The following is a 24,047-nucleotide window of genomic DNA, read 5'->3' as shown; positions in this document are numbered from 1 at the left end:
TCTTTTGCCTCACTCCCTTCTTAAACAGGAGGGTTACATTAGCGATTTTCCAGTCCTCTGGGACCCTCCCTGACTCCAGTGATTCCTGAAAGATCACCACTAACGCCTCCACTATCTCTTCAGCTATCTCCTTCAGAACTCTGGGGTGTAATCCATCTGGTCCAGGTGATTTATCCACCTTCAGACCTTTCAGTTTTCCTAGCACACTCACCTCTGCCCCCCGACTCTCTTGAACTTTGGGGATGTTACTCGTGTCTTCCACCGTGAAGACTGACGCAAAGTACCTATTCAGTTCCTCCGCCATTTCTTTGTTCCCCACTACTACTTCTCCAGCGTCATTTTCCAGTGGCCCAATCTCCACTTTTGCCTCTCTCTTACCCTTTATAAATCTAAAAAAACTCTTGCAATCTTCTTTTATATTACTGGCTAGTTTATCCTCATATTTAACTTTCTCCCTCCTTATTTCTTTTTTAGTTGTCCTCTGTTGGTCTTTGTAGGCTTCCCATGTACACATGGGTTTGTGTGCACAGCACTGCAGCCACCTTCATCTTCTCTCAATTTCTTCACTCGCTTTCTCTGCTCTTTCTCCTCTCCCCTTTCTTGTCTTTCTGCTTCAATTTTGATTGCTTGCAACAACAACAACTTGTATTTATATAGTGCCATTAATGTTGTAAAATGTTCCAAGACATTTTATAGACAAATTAAGAAACAAAATTCAACACTGAGCCACGTAAAGAGATATGAGGTCATTTAGCCTAAAGCTTAAAATTGGGGATGCTCAGGAGGCCAGAGGAGTGCAGATATCTGGGTTGTGGGATTGGGGGAGATTACAGAGATAGGGAGGGGTGAAGCCGTAAGGGAGGATGAGAATTTTAATATCAGGATGTTGCTTGACTGTGAGCCAGTGTAGGTCAGCATGCACGTGGGGTGATGCAGAAATGGGACTCGGTATGGATTAGGGGCTTTAGGTGACCTCAAGCTTACGGAGAGTGGAAAGAGGAAGGCTAGCCAGGCATGCGTTATAATAGTTTATTTCAAGCTTCTTTTCTCTGTTTTTTCCCTCTGTCACTTTCTCTTTATTGTTCACTATTGGTCTCCCCTTCTCCCATTCCCTCTTTTTTGTCATAAGTCCTGTTGTCTCACGTGCTCTCTTGTGCCCATGCACTCACTCCCTTCCTCCCCTACTGTTGTTCTGTCTGTCTTTCTCATTTGCTCTCTCCTCTATTCTCTCCCTCTAACTGATGCTTTTCTTGCCTCCCTCTCCCAGGACCAGTTTGAGAGGTTGCTGGCATTGCTGAAGGATCAGTCCCCTGTCCCAGAGGGGGAGCTTCAGAAGCTGCGTATAGAGATGGTGGATTTCACCAACTCTGTGTCGGTGGTGCAGCCGTCGGCCAAGCGGGAAGGATTTGCCACCGTGCCCGATGTGACGTGGGCTGACATTGGAGCTCTGGAAGAAATCCGTGAGGAACTGTCTATGGCCATTCTGGTATGTTGTGCCAAGCCCTAATTCTGCCAGGAGGTTGGCGTGAGCTTGGGCTGACATGTTATTTTGATTATTTTCTCATTACTTGGTGCTGTTTATAGCCAACCCCCCACCCGGTGCTCATCACTCGAGGCTCCTCAGCAGCCTTAATTCCAGAGGTCACCTGCCACAAGCCATCTCAATAAACAGAGAGAGACACTCGTGATTTCAGCTGAATGTTCGAGGTTGATAATCTTTTGTCTTGACACAGACACTGTCTGCCCTGCTGCTTTTCTCCAGCTCTCTCTCTCTCTCCCTTCACATTCCCAACATCTGTGGTGTTTTGCTCTTTTGCCTCTATGTCACTGCCTCAATCTCTCTTCCCCTCCTCTGTCAGACGCATGTTTGGAGGATTTATTCATTAATCTGTATAATTTACTTGTGTACTTGAGATGACATGCAGCACAGAAACAGGCCATTAGACCTAACTGGTCTGTCCTGGGGTTTATACTTTTTCTTTATTCTTTCATGGGATGTGGGTGTCGCTGGCAAGGCCAGCATTTGTTGCCCATCCCTAATTGCCCTTGAATTGAGTGACTTGCTAGGGCATTTCAGAGGGCAGTTAAGAGTCAACCACATTGCCGTGGGTCTGGACTCACAAGTAGGCCAGACAGGGTAAGGATGGCAGATTTCCTTTCCTGAAGGGCATTAGTGAACCAGATGGGTTTTTATGACAGTCGATGATAGTTGTTGTCGTCATGACCATTACCCAAGCCTGGCTTTATATTCCAGGTTAATTACTTGAATTCAAATTCCACCAGGGCTGGGATTTGAAGCCGTGTCCCCAGAACATTATTCTGGGTCTCTGTATTACTGGTCCAGTGACATTATCACGACGCCACCATCTCCCCATCCATCTACATCCTATGAAAGAAGAAAGTAAAAAACCCTGAGTCTCACCCTGGCCAGCATATCCTTCACCCTCTTTCTCTCACTATTCCTTTGATGCCTCTGTGATGAGTTTTTCCTTGTGTTTAATCTGTCCTTTGACCAGGGCCCCTGGGCTGGTTGGGTGCAATGGGTGTTTGTTGTTGCTGCCTGTCCTCTCAGCCTCTTTCCTTTGCTCTCTCCAGGCTCCCATCCGGCACCCGGAACATTTCCAGCTGCTTGGACTGTCGAGCCCAGCTGGCGTGCTATTGGCCGGACCTCCGGGCTGTGGGAAGACACTACTGGCCAAGGTGAGTTCCTTGTGACTCCTCCGCCCACAGGTTAACTCCGCCCTCTACCTGTGTTGGGCCAATTGTAATTAAACAGTACATTAACCTAGAGGGACCGAGGTCAGGAGTTCAAATCCTACCAAGGACAGCTTGTGAATTTAAATTCAATCAATCTGGTCATTTATGGGCTGGCACCCTGGAAATTGCCGGAATGTCGTTTTTAAAAGAAACTTCCTAACTGGTTCCCTGATGTCCTTCAGGAAAGGGAACCTGCTGCACCCCGCCCCTCCTCTCTCCGCACCACCAGGTCTGGCCTTTACAAGACTCAGCTCCAGACCTGCTTGATGGTAATGCCATTGAACATCAAGGGATGATGGTTGGATTCTCTCTTGTTGGAGATGGTCATTGCCTGACACTTGTGTGGCGCGAATGTTAACTAAATAGAATATGGACCCTTTGCTTTTATTCTACCCTTACTCTTACTTGAATATAGACTAGCTGATCGATCCTCTAGATGCTTCTTCATCAATAAGAGTCCCAGCTTTGGGAGTGGAGGATTTGGATTTGATCAGCTTCCTGGTCCATGAGAAATCAGCTGTGTGGAGTAGTCACTGGAAGAAGTGAAGGTCATCACGTGGTGACTACAGAGGAATGATAAATGTGACAGTGACCAGCATACAAAGCTCCTTCAGAGAGAGAGCTGGGGAGGCCCCAGGGCCGGCATGTTGCTCATGACACGTCCTTTTGATCGCCATCCCTAGTGTCCATTCTCCGTGTGGGACACTGAACATCTATAGGGGGCATCACAGCTCCACTTCTGTCCTTGAGCTCTTTACGGCAGGAATGAATACTGCAGCTGTGTTTCTGTTTGTTAGATTTACCAAAATAATACCTGGATCTCAAGGGTTAAATTAAGAGGAGAGATTGCTCTCTGCAAGAGCAACTTGGTCCTGCTCTCTATCTCCCTCCCCCCACCTCCACCATCTGGAAATGTTTTCTGTTCAGGTGCTTATCCAATTCTGCTTTGAAAGCCATGATTGAGAAGAGTGCGAGAGGAGGACCCTGGGACAGGCAGCAGCACCTAGAGGAGAGTGCGAGAGGAGGACCCTGGGATAGGCAGTCAGCAGCAACTAGAGGAGAGAGTGAGAGGAGGACCCTGGGATAGGCAGTCAGCAGCACCTGGAGGAGAGTGCGAGAGGAGGACCTTGGGACAGGCAGTCAGCAGCAACTAGAGGAGAGTGCGAGAGGAGGGCCCTGGGACAGGCAGTCAGCAGCACCTAGAGAAGAGTGCGAGAAGAGGACCCTGGGACAGGCAGTCAGCAGCACCTGGAGGAGAGTGCGAGAGGAGGATCCTGGGACAGGCAGTCAGCAGCACCTGGAGGAGAGTGTGAGAGGAGGACCCTGGGACAGGCAGTCAGCAGCACCTAGAGGAGAGTGCGAGAGGAGGATCCTGGGACAGACGGTCAGCAGCACCTAGAGGAGAGTGTGAGAGGAGGACCCTGGGATAGGCAGTCAGCAGCACCTAGAGGAGAGTGTGAGAGGAGGACCCTGGGACAGGCAGTCAGCAGCACCTAGAGGAGAGTGCGAGAGGAGGACCCTGGGGCAGGCAGTCAGCAGCGCCTAGAGGAGAGTGCGAGAGGAGGGCCCTGGGACAGGCAGTCAGCAGCACCTAGAGGAGAGTGCGAGAGGAGGACCCTGGGACAGGCAGTCAGCAGCACCTGGAGGAGAGTGTGAGAGGAGGACCCTGAGACAGGCAGTCAGCAGCACCTAGAGGATCTAGCCTTTCTAGAGGATCGAGCACCTAGTCTGAGCTCAAGTAAGGGTAAGGGTAGACTAAAAACAAGGGTCCATATTCTATTTAGTTAACATTTGCACCACACAAATGTCAGACAATGACCATCTCCAACAAGAGAGAATCCAACTATCCCCACTTGATGTTCAATGGCATTACCATCACTGAATCCCCTACTATCAACATCCTGGGGGTTACCATTGACCTGAAACTGAACTGGGCTAGCCATATAAATACTGTGGCTACAAGAGCAAGTCAGAGGCTAGGAATCCTGCGACAAGTAACTCACCTCCTGACTCCCCAAAGCCTGTCCACCATCTACAAGGCACAAGTCAGAAGCGTGATGGAATACTCCGCACTTGACTAGATGAGTGCAGCTCGAACAACAACTCAAGAAGCTTGACACCATCCAGGACAAAGCAGTCTGCTTGATTGGCACCACATCCACAAACATTCACTCCCTCCACCACCGACGCACAGTGGCAGCAGTCAGTACCATTTACAAGATGCACTACAGGAATTCACCAAGGCTCCCTCAACAGCACCTTCCAAACCTCCAACCACTACCACCTAGAAGGACAAGGGCAGCAGATAGATGGGGACACCACAACCTGGAAGTTCCCCTCCAAGTCACTCACCATCCTGTCTTGGAAATATATCGCTGTCCCTTCACTGTCGCTGGGTCAAAATCCTGGAACTCCCTTCCTAACAGCACTGTGAGTGTACCTACACCACATGGACTGCAGCGGTTCAAGAAGGCAGCTCACCATCACCTTCTCAAGGGCAACTAGGGATGGGCAATAAATGCTGGCCCAGCCAGTGAAGCCCACAGCCCATGAATGAATAATAAAAGATATGTCTGGAGAGCTCAGTCCAGTGATTTGCACATCCTACGCTGTGTGGGAAATCCAAGATGCTTCTGGCATCTGGATGACCATGTGTGCAGGAGGTGTCTGCGCCTGGAGCAACTCGAGCTCCGGGTTTGGAGCTTGAGCGGCAGCTGGGGTCACTACGGTGCATCATGAGGCTGAGAGGTTCGTGGATAGCACGTTTCACGATGTGGTCAGCTCATAACTTCAGGAAGTACAAGCAGAGAGGGAATGGGTGACCGCCAGACTGAAAAAGGGGACCAGGCAGGTAGTGAGGGAATCCCCTGAGTGCATCTCACTTGTAAACCGTTTATCGGCCTTGGAAAATGGTGAGAGTGACAGTTCTTCTGTGGAGGCCAAACCATAGCCAAGGCCATGGCACTGTGGATGGTCCAGCTGCTCAGGGTGGGGGAGGAAGAAGTGTGGAAAAGCAATAGTGGTAGGGGATTCGTTAGTGAGGGGAGTAGACGTGACTCCAGGATGGTATGTTGCCTCCAGGGTGCCAGGGTCAAGGATGTCACGGAACGGCTGCAGGGAATTCTGAGGGGGGAGGGTGAACAGTCAGAGGTTGTGGTCCGTGTTGGGACCAATGACATAGAAAGAAAGAGGAATGAGGTCCTGTAAGCAGACTTCAGGGAATTAGGTAGGAAATTGAAAAGCAGGATTTCAAAGGTAGTAATCTCCGGATTATTCCCGGTGCCACGCAGTAGTAAGTATAGGAACAGAAGGATAGAGCAGATGAATGCGTGGCTGGAGAGATGGTGCAGGAGGGAGGGCTTTAGATCCCTGGAGTATTGGGACCGTTTCTGAGGGACCTGGGACCTGTACAGGGCAGACGGGTTAAACCTGAACAGGAACAGGACCAACATCTTCGCGGAGAGGCTTGTTAATGCTGTTGGGGTGGATTTAAACTAAATTGGCAGGGGGATGGGATCCTGAAAAGTAGTTCAGAGGGGAGAGAAGCTGAGATGAAATTAGAAGTTAAAACACTAGGAAATGAGTCTGGAAGGCAGAGGAAACATAGGCTAGATAAGAAAGAAGTGAGTTTAGTGAGGCTAAATGGAATATATTTTAATGCAAGGAGCCTGAGGAATAAGACAGATGAGCTAAGGACACAGATAGGCACGTGGGAGTGTGATATCATAACAATGACCAAGACTTGACTAAAAGAAAGGCAGGATTGGCAGCTCAACATTCCTGGTTATAGGGAATTGAGACAAGATAGAGAGGGGAATAGAGGAGGAGGGGGTGTAGCAACATTTATCAAGGAATCAATTCTAGCACCGAGGGGAGAGATTATCTTGGAAGGATCATCAAATGAGGCCATATGGGTAGAAGTAAAAAACACAAAAGGGGAAAACACACTGTTGGGTGTGTACTATAGACCCCAAACAGTCAGGGAGAGATCGGGGATCAAATATGTAGTCAAATTTCAGAGAAGTGTAAGAATAATAAGGTAGTAATAGTAGGGGATTTTAACTATCCAAATATTACCTGGGATAGTTTTAGTGTGCAAGGTAGGGAGGGAGCAAAATTCTTAAGTTGCATCCAGGAGAACCTTTTTAGCCAGTATGTAGAAAGCCCAACAAGGGAGGGGCCAGTTCTGGACTTAATATTCGGAAATGAGCCAGGGTAGATGGAAGGCGTATCAGTAGGGGAGCATTTGAGATAGTGACCACAACTCCGTTAGATGTAGGATAGTTATAGAAAATGATAAGGTTGGGCCAGGAATAAAAGTTTTAAACTGGGGAGAGGTGAATTTTACTAAGACGAGATACGATTTGGCCCAAGTGGACTAGGAACAGCTACTTGCAGATAAAATTGTATCAGAACAGTAGGAGGCATTCAAGGAGGAAATAGCGGCAGTTCGGGGCAAATATGTTCCCGTAAAGACAAAGTGGGGGACCAAGTCCGGAGAACCTTGGATGTCAAAGGACATAAAGGTTAAGATAAAGAAAAAAAAGAGAAGCTTGTTGCAGATACCGAGGGCTCAATAAGGCAGAGTCCCTGGAGGAGTATAAAAAGTGCAGGAGGGAGCTTAAAAAGGAAATTGGGAAAGCTAAGAGAGTGCATGAGAAGGCATTGGTGGGTAGAATAAAGGAGAACCCAAAGGGTTTTAAAAAAATATATAAAGAGCAAGAGAATAACTAGGGAAAGAGTAGGGCCAATTAGGGACCATAGAGGTAATCTGTGTGTGGACGGACCCGGAAGATGTGGGTACAGTGCTCAATGAATACTTTGCGTCAGTCTGCACAATGGAAAAGGACGATGCAGCTATAGACATCAGGGTGGTGGACTGTGAAATATTAGAGGAAATTAACAGAGTTAATTAAATTAACACAAGCGGGCCTTGTGGCCTGAAAACTGGATAAATCGGCAGGTCAGGCTGAGATGTATCTCAGGCTGTTGAGGGGGGCAAGGGAAGAGATATCAGGGGCCTTGGCAGTAATTTTCAAATTCTCTCTGGCCACAGGTGAGGTGTGAGAGGACTGGAGGGCTGCTAACGTCGTCCCATTATTAAAAAAGGGAGGAAGGGATAGTCCAGGAAATTACAGGCCAGTCAGCCTAACCTCAGTGGTGGGGAAGTTAAGGGAAAGAATTCTGAGGGACAGAATACATCTGCACTTGGAGAGACACGGATTAATCAGGGATCATTAGCATGGCCTTGGACAAATTTGATGGAATTTTTTGAGGAGGTAACCAGGAGTGTTGTGAGGTTAATATATTTGATGTAGTCGACATGGACTTTAGCAAGGCTTTTCATAAGGTCCCTCATGGCAGACTGGCCGAGGCAAAGTGGCACATTGGATCCAGCATTGGCTGAGAGGCAAGGAAGCAGAGGATGATGGTAGAGGGATGTTTCTGTGACTGGAAGTCTATTTCCAGTGGGGTTCCACAGGGCTCTGTGCTGGGGCCCTTGCTGTTTGTGGTTTACGTAAATGATTTGGACTTAAATGTAGGGGGTATGATCAAGAAGTTCGCAGATGACACAAAAATTGGTAGGGTGGTAAATAGTGAGGAGGATAACCGTAAACTGCAGGAGGATATCAATGGACGGGTCAGATGGGTAGAGCACTGGCAAATGGAATTCAACCCAGAAAAATGTGAGGTAATGCACTTGGGGAGGGCTAACAAAGCAAGGGATTACACTATGACTGGTAAGACCCTGGAAAGTACTGAAGCTCAGAGGGAACTTGGTGCACATATCCACAGATCCCTCAAGATAGTAGGGCAGGTAGATAAGGTGGTTAAGAAGGCATATGGGATACTTGCCTTTATTGGCCGAGGTATAGAATACAGTAGCAGCGAGGTTATGCTGGAACTGTGTAAAACACTGGTTTGCCACAACTGGAGCACTGTGTGCAGTTCTGGTCACCACATTATAGGAAGGATGTGATTGCACTGGAGAGAGTGCTGAGGAGATTAACCAGGATGCTGCCTGTGCTGGAGGGCCTGAGCTATGAGGAAAGATTGGATAGGCTGGGGTTGTTTTCCTTGGAGCAGCAAAGGTTGAGAGGGAACATGATAGAGGTGTATAAGATTGAGGGCCGCAGATAGAGTGGATAGGAAGGCACTTTTTCCACTAGTAGGGGTGTCAATAACCAGGGGGCATAGATTTAAGGTAAGAGATAGAAGGTTAAGGGGATTTGAGAAATATTTTCACCCAGAGGGTGGTGAGAGTCTGGAACTCACTGACTCAAAGGGTGGTTGAGTCAGAAACACTTGTAACATTTAAGAAGCATTTACATATTCACTTGCATTGCCATAGCCTCCAGAGCTATGGGCCAAGCGCTGGAAAATGGGATTAGTGTCATCAGATCTTTGTTGACCGGTGCGGACCCGATCCTGTGCTGTAAACGTCTGAGTCTATGAGTGAACCCACCTCCACTGCACTCACGCAGTACATTCCAGATCCTAATTACTTACTGTGTAAAAATAAATAAATCAATAATCCTTAAGCCATTGTTGGTTCTTTGTCAGTCATCTTATATTGGTATATCCTCTGGTTCTCGATCCTTCCGCCTTTGGGAACAGTTTCTCTCTATCTAGACCCCTCAAGATTTTGAACACACTCAAGCTTCTGAGGAGAACAACCCCAGTTTCTCCAAACTATCCACGTAATCATGTCCCTTATCCTTGGAACCATTCTCATAAATCTTTTCTGCATGCTCTCTTCAAGCCGTCACGTCCTCCCTAAAGGTCAGAAGCGGATGCAATACTCCAGTTAAGGCTAAACCAGTGTTTTATACAGGTTTACCTTTACTTCCTCAAAAGATGGTAAAAGTTTGGAACTCTCCTCTGCAAATTGCAATTGATGCAAGATCAAACGTTAATCTTAAACCTGAGAAAATGTATTTTTATTCATCAGAGGTATTAAGAGATGTGGGCCAAAGTTGGAATAGGGAGTTAGGCTGTGATCAACCATGATCTCATTTGAATGGTGGAACAGGTTCAAGGGGTTGAATGGCCTCCTGTTCCTTTGATGTTGCTGCTGTTCCTCTCACCATTGGTCAGGCAGCCATTTGGGTGGTTTGCGTATGAAATTCCCTCGACCCGAGCACTTTCCATTTCCAGGTCCTTGCCCCATTCAGATTATTTCCTCAAGTTTTTATTAGGAAGTCTTGTGCAGGGAATTGGGGGGAAAAAGAGGGCAAAGCAGACAGGGAGAGGGCAAAAGCAGGCAGGGAGAGGGCAAAAGCAGGCAGGGAGAGGGCAAAAGCAGGCAGGGAGAGGGCAAAAGCAGGCAGGGAGAGGGCAAAAGCAGGCAGGGAGAGGGCAAAAGCAGGCAGGGAGAGGGCAAAAGCAGGCAGGGAGAGGGCAAAAGCAGGCAGGGAGAGGGCAAAAGCAGGCAGGGAGAGGGCAAAAGCAGGCAGGGAGAGGGCAAAAGCAGGCAGGGGGAGGGCAAAGCAGGCAGGGAGAGGGCAAAGCAGGCAGGGAGAGGGCAAAAGCAGGCAGGGAGAGGGCAAAGCAGGCAGGGGGAGGGCAAAGCAGGCAGGGGGAGGGCAAAGCAGGCAGGGAGAGGGCAAAAGCAGGCAGGGGGAGGGCAAAGCAGGCAGGGAGAGGGCAAAAGCAGGCAGGGGGAGGGCAAAAGCAGGCAGGGGGAGGGCAAAAGCAGGCGTAAATTTGAAGCGAAAACAAAAAATGCTGGAAAAACTCAGCAGGTCTGACAGCATCTGCGGAGAGAGAGACCGAGATTACATTTTGAGTCCGTATGACTCTAAAGATCGAAAGGGAGGTAGAGATGTGGTGAAATATATACATATTAGGAGGGGTGGAGCTGGTGAAGTTGGATAGGGGGCCAGTGATAGGTGGAGGCAAAGGAGAGATTGCAAAAGATGTTATACACAAAAGGTCAAAGAGTTGTTAATGGTGGTTGAAATGGCTAAAGGAGGTGCTGATGGTGACGTTAAGAAAGCAAAATGTGATAATGGCCGGACCAGGGTAAACAATCTGGAAAGTGACAGATGGCCGTAGTGGGGGTGGGCGGGGGGAGAAAGATCGAAAATAGGCTAAAAGCTGGGGATAAAACAATGAATGGAAATGGAAATAAATTTAAAAAATAATAATGAAATAACAACTCTTTGACCTTTTGTTTATGATATCTTTTGCAATCTCTCCTTTGCCTCCACCTATCACTGGCCCCCTATTCAACTTCACCAGTTCCACCCCCATTAGTCAGTATATATTTCACCACATCTCTACCTCCCTTTAGATCTGAAGAAGAGTCATGTGGATTCGAAATGTAAACTCTGTTTCTCTCTCCACAGATGCTGTCAGACCTGCTGAGTTTTTCCAGCATGTTTTGTTTTTGTTTCAGATTTCCAGCATCCGCAGTATTTTGCCTTTATTTTAGTAAATATGACAGCTTTGGTAAGGATTTCTGCTGTGTGCTGGGACACTGCATCCACTGGACAGAGACGTCCAGTGTGTGTGGTCAGTGCTGGGACACTGCATCCACTGGACAGGGACGTCCAGTGTGTGTGGTCAGTGCTGGGACACTGCATCCACTGGACAGGGACGTCCAGTGTGTGTGGTCAGTGCAGGGACACTGCATCCACAGGACAGGGACGTCCAGCGTGTCTGGTCAGTGCTGGGACACTGCATCCACTGGACAGGGACATCCAGTGTGTGTGGTCAGTGCTGGGACACTTTTCATCCACTGGACAGGGACATCCAGTGTGTGTGGTCAGTGCATTGGCAGGCTGTGACCAGTGAGGTACCACAGGGATCAGTACTTGAGCATCAGCTGTTCACAATATATATCAATGAGTTGGATATGGGAACCAAATGAAAAATTTCCAAGTTTGCGGATGAGAGGAAGCTGCTGGGAATGTGTGTTGTGAGCAAGTTGCAGAGCAGCTTCAAGAGGATTTGGACAGACTTAGTGAGTAGTCAAGAACGTGGCAGACAGAATAGAATGGGGAAAAATGTGAGGTAACCCACTTGGATAGGAGGAACAGATCTGCAATGTATTTCTTAAATTGTAAGAGATTAGAAAGTGTAGATGTACAAAGAGCCCTGAGTGTCCTCGTCAATAAATCATTGAAAGCTAACACGCAGGTGCAGCAGGCAATTAGGAAGGCTAATGGTATATTAGCCTTTATCACAAGAGGATTTGAGTACGGGAGTAGCAAAGTCTTGATTCAATTGTACAGAACCTTGGTTAGACTGCACCTGGAGTAAGGTGTGCCGTTTTGGTCCTCTTACCTTAGGAAGGATATTATTGCCATTGAGGGAGTGTAATGAAGGTTCACCAGACTTGTTCCCCTTGATGGCGCAACTGTCCTATGAAGAGAGATTGGGGAAACTGGGCCTGTATTCACTAGAGTTTCGAAGAATGAGAGGTGATCTCATTGAAATCTACAAAATACTTAAAGGGATAGACAGGGTATCTGCAGGTAAGATGTTTCCCTGGTTGGGGAGTCTAGAACCGGGGGGGGGGCACAATTTCAAAATAAGGGGGAAGCCACTTAGGACTGAGATGAGGAGAGATTTTTGTACTCGGGTGGTTGTGAATCTTTGGAATTCTCTATCTGAGAGGGCTGTGGTAGCTCAGTCACTGAGTATGTTTAAAGCAGAGAGTGACAGATTTCTAAATACCGATGACATAAAGGGATCTGGGGATAGTGTGGGAAAAAAGCATTGAAGTGGATGGTCAGCCATGGTTGTGTTGAATGGCAGAGAAGGTTCGATGGGTTGAATGGCCTACTCTTGTTCTTCTGTTCCTATGATTGATTGCTTGTTTAATAATTTTGTCTTCAGGCTGTCGCGAATGAGTCTGGACTGAATTTCATCTCGGTGAAAGGCCCTGAGCTGTTAAACATGGTGAGTCACAGGCATATAATTGTTCAGTGGCTTTGCAGAGTATCCAAACCATGTCCCATAACATGAGGCTCCCTTGATCGGAGCTTGTTGTTCCCTACCTGCTCGACGTTTATTATTCCTGCATGGCACCTTGGACACTGCATCACTCCCTCTGTACTGCACTGGAATGTCAGCTGGAATTTGTGCTCAAGTCTCTCGAGTGGGACTTGAACCCATGCCCAGACTGAAGCAGGTTGTGCTTTGGAACTGACGATTCCTACCTGTGGGAAAAGCTGGGGAATGTGGACCCCAGAGACTTTGTTATCCAAATTCTAGTCTCTGTGTTTACAGGAGAAATGGTTTCTCCAGACCCAGAGTGTTGTGAATGTTCTGTCTGTGTCTTTTCCAGTGATGTTGCTGTTTGTTTTAACTGCAGTACGTGGGTGAGAGTGAGCGGGCAGTGCGACAGGTTTTCCAGCGAGCGAGGAACTCTGCACCTTGTGTCATTTTTTTCGATGAGCTGGATTCCCTCTGTCCTCGGAGATCGGAGCACGAGGTGAGTTTTAACTCCATCGTTAGACTCTGTCCTCGGAGATCGGAGCACGAGGTGAGATTTAAATCCGTCGTTAGACACTGTCCTCGGAAATCGGAGCATGAGGTGAGATTTAACTCCATCGTTAGACTCTGTCCTCAGAGATCGGAGCACGAGGTGAGATTTAAATCCATCGTTAGACTCTGCCCTCGGAGATCGGAGCACGAGGTGAGATTTAAATCCATCGTTAGACTCTGCCCTCGGAGATCGGAGCATGAGGTGAGATTTAAATCTATCGTTAGACTCTGTCCTCCGTGATCGGAGCACGAGGTGAGATTTAACTCCATCGTTAGACTCTGTCCTCGGAGATCAGAGCACGAGGTGAGATTTAACACCACCGTTAGACTCTGCCCTCAGAGATCGCAGCACGAGGTGAGTGATGGTTGGGCCTGGGGTTGTGTGGAATGTCCAGGCCATTCTGCAGAGCAAGGTGAGTGGTGACACGGGGTTGGAGGAGGGTTTGGGGGGTACGAAAGGCTGTCGTTTTTGGCCGTAAGTGATAGCTGGGGTAATTTTGGTGTTTCCATGGGATGTGGACCTAGTATTAATGCTGCAAGCTGTTCATTTTTACTTTTTTCTCCCCTTTTCTGTCTCTGTGACCTTTGCTCCTCATTTGTTTCTCGTTGCCCCACCCCCACTAACTTCTTTCTTCCTTTTTCTCTCCCTACTTTTTTCCTTCTCTCTCTCTCTCTCTCACCCCCCTCATATTTTGTTCCCCAAATTCCCTCCTTCCCTTTCCTCCCTCCCTCTCCTCCCTCCTTCCCTCCCGGCCTCACTCCCTCCCGGCCTCACTCCCTCCCGGCCTCACTCCCTCCCGGCCTCACTCCCTCCCGGCCTCACTCCCTCCCGGCCTCACTCCCTCCCGGCCTCACTCCCTCCCGGCCTCACTCCCTCCCGGCCTCACTCCCTCCCGGCCTCACTCCCTCCCGGCCTCACTCCCTCCCGGCCTCACTCCCTCCCGGCCTCACTCCCTCCCGGCCTCACTCCCTCCCGGCCTCACTCCCTCCCGGCCTCACTCCCTCCCGGCCTCACTCCCTCCCTGCCTCACTCCCTCCCTGCCTGTCACTCACTCACTCACTCATTCCTTCCCTGTCACTCACTCACTCCCTGCCTCACCCACTCATTCCCTCCTGCCTCACTCACTCATTCCCTCCCTGCTTCACTCACTCCCTCCATGTCTCTCGCTCTCTCTCTCCCGCGCTCTCTCTCTCTCTCTCCCGCGCGCTCTCTCTCTCTCCCGCGCGCTCTCTCTCTCTCCCGCGCGCTCTCTCTCTCTCCCGCGCGCTCTCTCTCTCTCCCGCGCGCTCTCTCTCTCTCCCGTGCGCTCTCTCTCTCTCCCGCGCGCTCTCTCTCTCTCCCGCGCGCTCTCTCTCTTTCCCGCGCGCGCTCTCTCTCTCCCGCGTGCTCTCTCTCTCTCCCGCGCGCTCTCTCTCTCTCCCGCGCGCTCTCTCTCTCTCCCGCGCGCTCTCTCTCTCTCCCGCGCGCTCTCTCTCTCTCCCGCGCGCTCTCTCTCTCTCCCGCGCGCTCTCTCTCTCTCCCGCGCGCTCTCTCTCTCTCCCGCGCGCTCTCTCTCTCTCCCGCGCGCTCTCTCTCTCTCCCGCGCGCTCTCTCTCTCTCCCGCGCGCTCTCTCTCTCTCCCGCGCGCTCTCTCTCTCTCCCGCGCGCTCTCTCTCTCTCCCGCGCGCTCTCTCTCTCTCCCGCGCGCTCTCTCTCTCTCCCGCGCGCTCTCTCTCTCTCCCGCGCGCTCTCTCTCTCTCCCGCGCGCTCTCTCTCTCTCCCGCGCGCTCTCTCTCTCTCCCGCGCGCTCTCTCTCTCTCCCGCGCGCTCTCTCTCCCTTCCTGACTCACTCCTCACCTTCTTACCCTGCCCAACCTTCCCCAGTCTGGTGCCAGTGCTCGTGTGGTGAACCAGTTGCTGACCGAGATGGATGGACTGCAAGCTCGGAAACACGTTTTCATCATGGCAGCCACGAACAGACCAGGTGAGAGTGTGGGGGTGGCTATCGGGGTGTGGGAGGGTTTGGAGATCTTGGTAAATCCCTCTCTTTGGTGGACAGGGGGTGATATCAGTGACTCCGTCCTTCTGAGGTTGGATGATTAGGGTGACTCCCCTCCCCTGAGGTAGTGGCTGCATAATCTGATGGCTGTGTCCCATTGTGATTGTGTATCAGTGAAGTTGTGTGGTGATTTTGACACAGGATGATTGGCTGTTAGATAGTCTGTGCTAATGAAATTGGTTCCTTATTCGGACCTTTCTCAGTGTTTTGGGGATCATGTTGCATAATTCCATTTTCTTGTGAAAAATGTGAATTGCTGCTGCTGCTGCCGATTGTGTATTTCATACTTGGTCATGAGCTTATGACCTGAAATGGTCACTATTTTCCAGGTGACGAGATCACACGCATCGGACCCTGGGCAGTGGGGTTTCTCTTTCGAACGTACGAACAAGGAGCAGGAGTAGGCCATTCAGCCCCTCAAGCCCTGCTCCACCATTTAATAAGTTCATGGCTAGTCTAATCATAACCTTAAATCTGCATCCCACCCCCTTGCTTACCAAGAATCTATCCACTTCTGACTTAAAAATATTCAAAGACTTTGCTTCCACCACCTTTTTGGGAAGAGAGTTCCAAAGACTCTCAACCCTCTGAGTGAAAACATCTCACCTCATATCTGTTTTAAATGGATGACCCCTTATTTTTAAACAGTGACTTTCCTGGGATGTGGGCTTCACTGGCTGGGCCAGCATTTATTGCCCATCCCAAATTACCCTTGAGAAGGTGGTGGTGAGCTGCCTTCTTGATCTGCTGCAGTCCATGTGGTGTAGATGCACCTACAGTGCTGTTAGGAAGGGAATTCCAGGATTTTGACCCAGTGATAGTGAAGGAACGGCGATATATTTCCAAGTCAGGTTGGTGAGTGACTTGGAGGGGAACTTCCAGGTGGTGGTGTTCCCACCTATCTGCTGCCCTTGCCCTTCTAGATGATAGTGGTCATGGGTTTGGAAGGTGTTGTCAAAGAGCCTTGGTGACCTTAGACTCCAAGCACAGGCTGAAGCAGAAACAGAAAATGCTGGAAAAACTCAACAGGTCTAACCGCATCTGTGGAGAGAAACACAGAGGTAACGTTTCGAGTCCTTATAACTCTTCTTCAGAACTAAGGAGAAGACTAAAAAGAACAGACTGTTCTTTGGGACGGACAATTCTTACCTGTGGGAAAAGCTGGGGAATATGGAGCCCACAGTGCTGTTAGGGAGGGAGTTCCAGGACTTTGACCCAGTGACAGTGAAGGAATGGTGATATATTTCCAAGTCAGGATGGTGAGTGCTCTGGGGGAAAAGCTTGCAGGTGGTGGTGTTCCCATGTGTCTACTACACTTGTCCTTCAGATGGATGGCAAAGGCCATTCAGTTGCATGGGCATCACCAGTTGGGCTGGAATTACAGGGTGGGAATGCCTGCTGAATTTGATCCTCTAAAACCTAGTGTGTGATTCAGCTGTGTGTCCCTGAACCTTGTCATTCAGTCGTGGCACAGACAGTGATGGGAGTCGAGATCACTCCCTGTTTAATGTGGTCCAGCTCCTCATTCAGCGGGTTATGGGAACCTCTGGCAATTGCCATGGAGTAAATCCAACCCAGTTTCACTCCGGCCGCGGGGAGCGTCCCGGTTTCAGGGAGTGTCCCGGGGAGCGTCCCGGTTTCAGGGAGTGTCCCGGGGAGCGTCCCGGTTTCAGGGAGTGTCCCGGGGAGCGTCCCGGTTTCAGGGAGTGTCCCGGGGAGCGTCCCGGTTTCAGGGAGTGTCCCGGGGAGCGTCCCGGTTTCAGGGAGTGTCCCGGGGAGCGTCCCGGTTTCAGGGAGTGTCCCGGGGAGCGTCCCGGTTTCAGGGAGTGTCCCGGGGAGCGTCCCGGTTTCAGGGAGTGTCCCGGGGAGCGTCCCGGTTTCAGGGAGTGTCCCGGGGAGCGTCCCGGTTTCAGGGAGTGTCCCGGGGAGCGTCCCGGTTTCAGGGAGTGTCCCGGGGAGCGTCCCGGTTTCAGGGAGTGTCCCGGGGAGCGTCCCGGTTTCAGGGAGTGTCCCGGGGAGCGTCCCGGTTTCAGGGAGTGTCCCGGGGAGCGTCCCGGTTTCAGGGAGTGTCCCGGGGAGCGTCCCGGTTTCAGGGAGTGTCCCGGTTTCAGGGAGTGTCCCGGGGAGTGTCCCGGTTTCAGGGAGTGTCCCGGGGAGCGTCCCGGTTTCAGGGAGTGTCTCAGGGAGTGTCCCGGGGAGCGTCCCGGTTTCAGGGAGTGTCCCGGGGAGCGTCCCGGTTTCAGGGAGTGTCCCGGGGAGCGTCCCGGTTTCAGTGAGTGTCCCGGGGAGCGTCCCGGTTTCAGTGAGTGTCCCGGGGAGCGTCCCGGTTTCAGTGAGTGTCCCGGGGAGCGTCCCGGTTTCAGTGAGTGTCCCGGGGAGCGTCCCGGTTTCAGTGAGTGTCCCGGGGAGCGTCCCGGTTTCAGTGAGTGTCCCGGGGAGCGTCCCGGTTTCAGTGAGTGTCCCGGGGAGCGTCCCGGTTTCAGTGAGTGTCCCGGGGAGCGTCCCGGTTTCAGTGAGTGTCCCGGGGAGGGTCCCGGTTTCAGTGAGTGTCCCGGGGAACGTCCCGGTTTCAGTGAGTGTCCCGGTGAGCGTCCCGGTTTCAGTGAGTGTCCCGGGGAGCGTCCCGGTTTCAGTGAGTGTCCCGGGGAGTGTCCCGGATTCAGGGAATGTTCCGATTAGACTGATGGTGATTGATTGTTCTGTATTTGCCGTTGTGTGTTTTTAGATATTATTGACCCTGCTATACTGCGCCCTGGACGGTTGGATAAGACATTGTATGTTGGATTGCCACAGGCCTCAGACAGATTTGCCATCCTCCAAACACTAACAAAGGTAACAGCTCAGAAGAAATGACTCTCGCCCCCACTTGAAGATTTCTCCCTGCTGTGAATTAAGGGTCAGTCTGCTCCGTCCTCACATTCTCTGTGAAGTGAGGGTCAGTCTGCTCTGTCCTCACATTCTCTGTGAAGTGAGGGTCAGTCTGCTCCGTCCTCACATTCTCTGGGAAGTGAGGGTCAGTCTGCTCCGTCCTCACATTCTCTGTGAAGTGAGGGTCAGTCTGCTCCGTCCTCACATTCTCTGTGAAGTGAGGGTCAGTCTGCTCCGTCCTCACATTCTCTGTGAAGTGAGGGTCAGTCTGCTCCGTGCTCACATTCTCTGTGAAGTGATGGTCAGTCTGCTCCGTCCTCACATTCTCTGTGAAGTGAGGGTCAGTCTGCTCCGTCCTCACATTCTCTGTGAAGTGATGGTCAGTCTGCTCCGTCCTCCCCATTCCCTGTGAAGTGAGGGTCAGTCTGCTCCGTCCTCACATTCTCTGTGAAGTGAGGGTCAGTCTGCTCCGTCCTCACATTCTCTGTGAAGTGATGGTCAGTCTGCTCCGTCCTCCCCATTCCCTGTGAAGTGAGGGTCAGTCTGCTCCGTCCTCACATTCTCTGTGAAGTGAGGGTCAGTCTGCTCCGTCCTCACATTCTCTGGGAAGTGAGGGTAAGTCTGCTCCGTCCTCACATTCTCTGTGAAGTGAGGGTCAGTCTGCTCCGTCCTCCCCATTCTCTGTGAAGTGATGGTCAGTCTGCTCCGTCCTCACATTCTCTGTGAAGTGAGGGTCAGTCTGCTCCGTCCTCACATTCTCTGTGAAGTGATGGTCAGTCTGCTCCGTCCTCACATTCTCTGTGAAGTGAGGGTCAGTCTGCTCCATCCTCACATTCTCTGTGAAGTGATGGTCAGTCTGCTCCGTCCTCACATTCTCTGTGAAGTGAGGGTCAGTCTGCTCCGTCCTCACATTCTCTGTGAAGTGATGGTCAGTCTGCTCCGTCCTCCCCATTCCCTGTGAAGTGAGGGTCAGTCTGCTCCGTCCTCACATTCTCTGTGAAGTGAGGGTCAGTCTGCTCCGTCCTCACATTCTCTGGGAAGTGAGGGTAAGTCTGCTCCGTCCTCACATTCTCTGTGAAGTGAGGGTCAGTCTGCTCCGTCCTCCCCATTCTCTGTGAAGTGAGGGTCAGTCTGCTCCGTCCTCACATTCTCTGTGAAGTGATGGTCAGTCTGCTCCGTCCTCACATTCTCTGTGAAGTGAGGGTCAGTCTGCTCCGTCCTCACATTCTCTGTGAAGTGATGGTCAGTCTGCTCCGTCCTCACATTCTCTGTGAAGTGAGGGTCAGTCTGCTCCATCCTCACATTCTCTGTGAAGTGATGGTCAGTCTGCTCCGTCCTCACATTCTCTGTGAAGTGAGGGTCAGTCTGCTCCGTCCTCACATTCTCTGTGAAGTGATGGTCAGTCTGCTCCGTCCTCACATTCTCTGTGAAGTGAGGGTCAGTCTGCTCCGTCCTCACATTCTCTGTGAAGTGAGGGTCAGTCTGCTCCGTCCTCACATTCTCTGTGAAGTGAGGGTCAGTCTGCTCCGTCCTCACATTCTCTGTGAAGTGATGGTCAGTCTGCTCCGTCCTCACATTCTCTGTGAAGTGAGGGTCAGTCTGCTCCGTCCTCACATTCTCTGTGAAGTGAGGGTCAGTCTGCTCCGTCCTCCCCATTCCCTGTGAAGTGATGGTCAGTCTGCTCCGTCCTCACATTCTCTGTGAAGTGAGGGTCAGTCTGCTCTGTCCTCACATTCTCTGTGAAGTGAGGGTCAGTCAGCTCCGTCCTCACATTCTCTGTGAAGTGAGGGTCAGTCTGCTCCGTCCTCACATTCTCTGTGAAGTGAGGGTCAGTCAGCTCCGTCCTCACATTCTCTGTGAAGTGATGGTCAGTCTGCTCCGTCCTCACATTCTCTGTGAAGTGAGGGTCAGTCTGCTCCGTCCTCACATTCTCTGTGAAGTGAGGGTCAGTCTGCTCCGTCCTCACATTCTCTGTGAAGTGAGGGTCAGTCTGCTCCGTCCTCACATTCTCTGTGAAGTGAGGGTCAGTCTGCTCCGTCCTCACATTCTCTGTGAAGTGAGGGTCAGTCTGCTCCGTCCTCACATTCTCTGTGAAGTGAGGGTCAGTCTGCTCCGTCCTCCCCATTCCCTGTGAAGTGATGGTCAGTCTGCTCCGTCCTCACATTCTCTGTGAAGTGAGGGTCAGTCTGCTCTGTCCTCACATTCTCTGTGAAGTGAGGGTCAGTCAGCTCCGTCCTCACATTCTCTGTGAAGTGAGGGTCAGTCTGCTCCGTCCTCCCCATTCTCTGTGAAGTGAGGGTCAGTCTGCTCCGTCCCGTCCATTCTCTGTGAAGTGAGGGTCAGTCTGCTCCGTCCTCACATTCTCTGTGAAGTGATGGTCAGTCTGCTCCGTCCTCACATTCTCTGTGAAGTGAGGGTCAGTCTGCTCCGTCCTCACATTCTCTGTGAAGTGAGGGTCAGTCTGCTCCGTCCTCACATTCTCTGTGAAGTGATGGTCAGTCTGCTCCGTCCTCACATTCTCTGTGAAGTGAGGGTCAGTCTGGTCCGTCCTCACATTCTCTGTGAAGTGATGGTCAGTCTGCTCCGTCCTCACATTCTCTGTGAAGTGAGGGTCAGTCTGCTCCGTCCTCACATTCTCTGTGAAGTGAGGGTCAGTCTGCTCCGTCCTCACATTCTCTGTGAAGTGAGGGTCAGTCTGCTCCGTCCTCACATTCTCTGTGAAGTGAGGGTCAGTCTGCTCCGTCCTCCCCATTCTCTGTGAAGTGATGGTCAGTCTGCTCCGTCCTCCCCATTCCCTGTGAAGTGAGGGTCAGTCTGCTCCGTCCTCCCCATTCCCTGTGAAGTGATGGTCAGTCAGCTCCATCCTCACATTCTCTGTGAAGTGATGGTCAGTCTGCTCCGTCCCGTCCATTCTTTGTGAAGTGAGGGTCAGTCAGCTCCATCCTCACATTCTCTGTTTCATGCAGTGGTCGTGTCGCTGGATTCGATGGTTCGAGATTGACAACTGTAGCTTATTTCTTGATGAAGACCACTTCTTCCTCCCCTGTTAGGCACATGACAACATCAACATTCATATCTGAAAGAGATAAAGGTCAAACTCTGCCTGCTGACTCTTGATTGAATTATAGGCACAAAGGAATCTCAGAGCAATGGGAAGAAAGCTTCTATTCTGTTTCATTCAGTCTGATCCAGAATGATCACCCTCTGTTCATTGTTTAACATCGATCTCTCTGTCGCAAACGTACACACTCTTACCCTATTCATTTTACCGTAGATGAATCCAGAATCCCCCTCTCTTTCTCACTCGTCTCTTTCCCTCCCTCTCTCTCTTGCTCTCTGTCGGTCCTCTTTCCCCCTCGACCCCCTCTCTCATTTTTCTCTCCTGCTCTGCCATTCAGTATGATCGTGGCTGATTCTCTATCGCAACACCATACTCCTGCTCTCTCCCCGTACCGGTTGATGCACTTTAGAGTCTAGAAATCTATCTATATCCTTCATAAATATATTAAGTGGTAGAGAATTCCACAGTTCACCACCCTCTGAGTGAAGAAATTTTTCCTCATCTCAGTCCTAAATGGTCTACCCCGTATCTTGAGACTGTTACCCCTTGTTCTAGACCTCAGCCAGAGGAAACATCCCTGCATCCAGTCTGTCCATCCCTGTCAGAGTTTTATATGTTTCAATGAGCTCTCCTCTCTTTCTTCTAAACTCCAGTGAATACAGGCCTAGTCAGCCCAATCTCTCCTCATACAACAATCCTGCCATCCCAGGAATCAGTCTCGTGAGCTTTTGCTGCACTCCCTCTATGGCAAGTGCATCTTTTCTTAGGTAAAGGGACCAAAACTGCACATAATACTCCAGGTGTGGTCTCACCAAGGCCCTGTACAGCTGCAGTAAGACATCCTTGCTCCTGTACTCAAATCCTCTCGCAATGAAGGCCAGTATGTCATTTGCCGCCTTAACTGCTTGCTGCACCTGCATGCTTGCTTTAAGTGACGGTGTACAAGGACACCCAGGTCCCTTTGTACATAAACATTTCCCAATCTATCACCATTTAAATAATACTCTGACATTCCGTTTTTCCTACCTAAGTGGATAGCTTCACACTTATCCACGTTACACTGCGTCTGCCACGTATTTGCCCACTCACTCACCTTGTCTAAATTGCCTTGAAGCCTCTTAACATCCTCTTCATAACTCTCATTCCCACCTCGTTCTGTCTTGTCAGTGAACTTGGAAATATTACAATAATATAAAAGCAAAATACTGCGGATGCTGGAAATCTAGAACAAAAGCAAAAATACCTGGAAAAACTCAGCAGGTCTGACAGCGTCTGCGGAGAGGGATACAGTTGACGTTTCGAGTCCGTATGACCCTTCATCAGAACTAAAAAATATAGAAATGAGATGAAGTATAAGCTGGTAGAAGGGGATGGGACAGGTAGAGATCAATAGGGGGCTGGTGATAGGTGGAGGGCAAGAAGAGACTGCCAAAGATGTCATAGGCAAAAGGACAAAAGGGTGTTGACGGTGGTGATATTATGTAAAGGAATGTGCTAATGGGGACATTAAGGGTAGCAAGCAGGACAAGCTAGTGGCAGATAGCCTTAGTGGGGGTGGGGTTGGGGTTGGGGTTGGGGAAAGAGATTGAAATGGGCTAAAAGGTGGAGATAAAACAATAGATCGAAATAAATTTAAAATTAGGTGGGAAAAGAAAAATATATTTGTAAAAAAATTATAAATTATTGGAAGGAGGGGGATCAGAAAGGGGGTGGGGATGGAGGAGAGAGTTCATGATCTGAAATTGTTGAACTCAATATTAAGTCCGGAAGGCTGTAAAGAGCCTAATCGGAAGATGAGTTGCTGTTCCCCCAGTTTACGTTGAGCTTCACTGGAACATTGCAGCAGGCCAAGGACGGTCATGTGAGCTTGAGAGCAGGGTGGTATTATATTTGGTTCCCTCATCCAAATCATTGATATATATTGTGAATAACAGGGGCGCAAGCACTGATCCCTGCAGTACGCCACTAGTCACCCGCCTGTCACTCTGAAAATGACCCATTTATTCCCACTCTGTTTCCTGTTTTAACCAGTTCTCGATCCATGCCAATATATTACCCTCAATCCCATGTGCTTTAATTTTGCACACTAACCCATATGCTATTCCTATATTTATTAATTAATAGCCTTGTTACTGATAATAAACGTGCGGGAGGGGGTACAGTGGGATTGGGATGAAGGAGTAGTCTGGGGGGTAAATGTGTTTTCTGCGCTCCTGATTGATTTTCTGTTCCAGTTTGGGACTTGCCCCCTCCTGGATCCTGATGTTGACCTGTTTGCGATCGCCAGTGACCAACGCTCAGATTCTTTCACGTGAGTTCATGCTCTGCCTCCACATCCTGCCCCCTCCCTTCTCTCTCGCCCCCCCGCGCAAGGGCAGGAGAGCGGGAGGGTGAGGGCGGGAGGCAGCGTTGGGAGGGGGCAAGGGCGGGAGAGGGCTTTGGGGGAGGGGGGCATGGGCAGGAGGGAGCGTGGGGGGGGGGGTGTGAGGGAGGGATGGAGGGAGCGCTAACTATTTACGTTTGGTAGAAGATTTTTGATTCCCTGTTGACTGCCATTCTGTTCTGCTATTCTCTCCTTGCCAGTCTTATTTTCCCTCATGTCACCTGGTTCTCGTTTGAAGAATTCACCTACACCCACTTTTTTTCCTTCTTCATATTCTTTATCTCTCTGTCCATCCAAGGAGCCCTGGCTTTGCTTCCCCGACCTTTCTCCCTTGTTGGAATGTAGCAGCTTGCACCTGGAACATCCCTTCCTTAAAGATCACCCATTGTTCTGTTAGTTTTCCCTGTCAGTCTCCGAGATCCCGTCTCGTCACACTGGAATT

At 50.3% G+C, this 24,047-nt stretch overlaps 1 protein-coding gene across 2 annotated transcripts in view; it reads left to right on the top strand.

Annotated features, from left to right (window-relative positions):
- The window catches only part of nvl (nuclear VCP like), a 143,942-nt gene that overhangs the window by 63,320 nt on the left and 56,575 nt on the right, over positions 1 to 24,047 (top strand). For both annotated transcript variants that reach the window (XM_078542809.1, XM_078542810.1), the window contains 7 exons: positions 1,268 to 1,486; positions 2,596 to 2,700; positions 12,604 to 12,666; positions 13,082 to 13,201; positions 15,119 to 15,218; positions 18,019 to 18,125; positions 23,457 to 23,533. In XM_078542809.1, coding sequence (XP_078398935.1) covers positions 1,268 to 1,486; positions 2,596 to 2,700; positions 12,604 to 12,666; positions 13,082 to 13,201; positions 15,119 to 15,218; positions 18,019 to 18,125; positions 23,457 to 23,533 — 791 coding nt within the window. The remainder of the gene's footprint in view (positions 1 to 1,267; positions 1,487 to 2,595; positions 2,701 to 12,603; positions 12,667 to 13,081; positions 13,202 to 15,118; positions 15,219 to 18,018; positions 18,126 to 23,456; positions 23,534 to 24,047) is intronic.

This window comes from Cetorhinus maximus, chromosome 5 (genome assembly GCF_964194155.1).
Source record: "Cetorhinus maximus chromosome 5, sCetMax3.hap1.1, whole genome shotgun sequence".
In the NCBI taxonomy this organism is placed as follows: Eukaryota; Metazoa; Chordata; class Chondrichthyes; order Lamniformes; family Cetorhinidae; genus Cetorhinus; species Cetorhinus maximus.
Note: the sequence above shows the minus strand (reverse complement) of the source record. Positions and strands in the feature narration are given on the sequence as shown.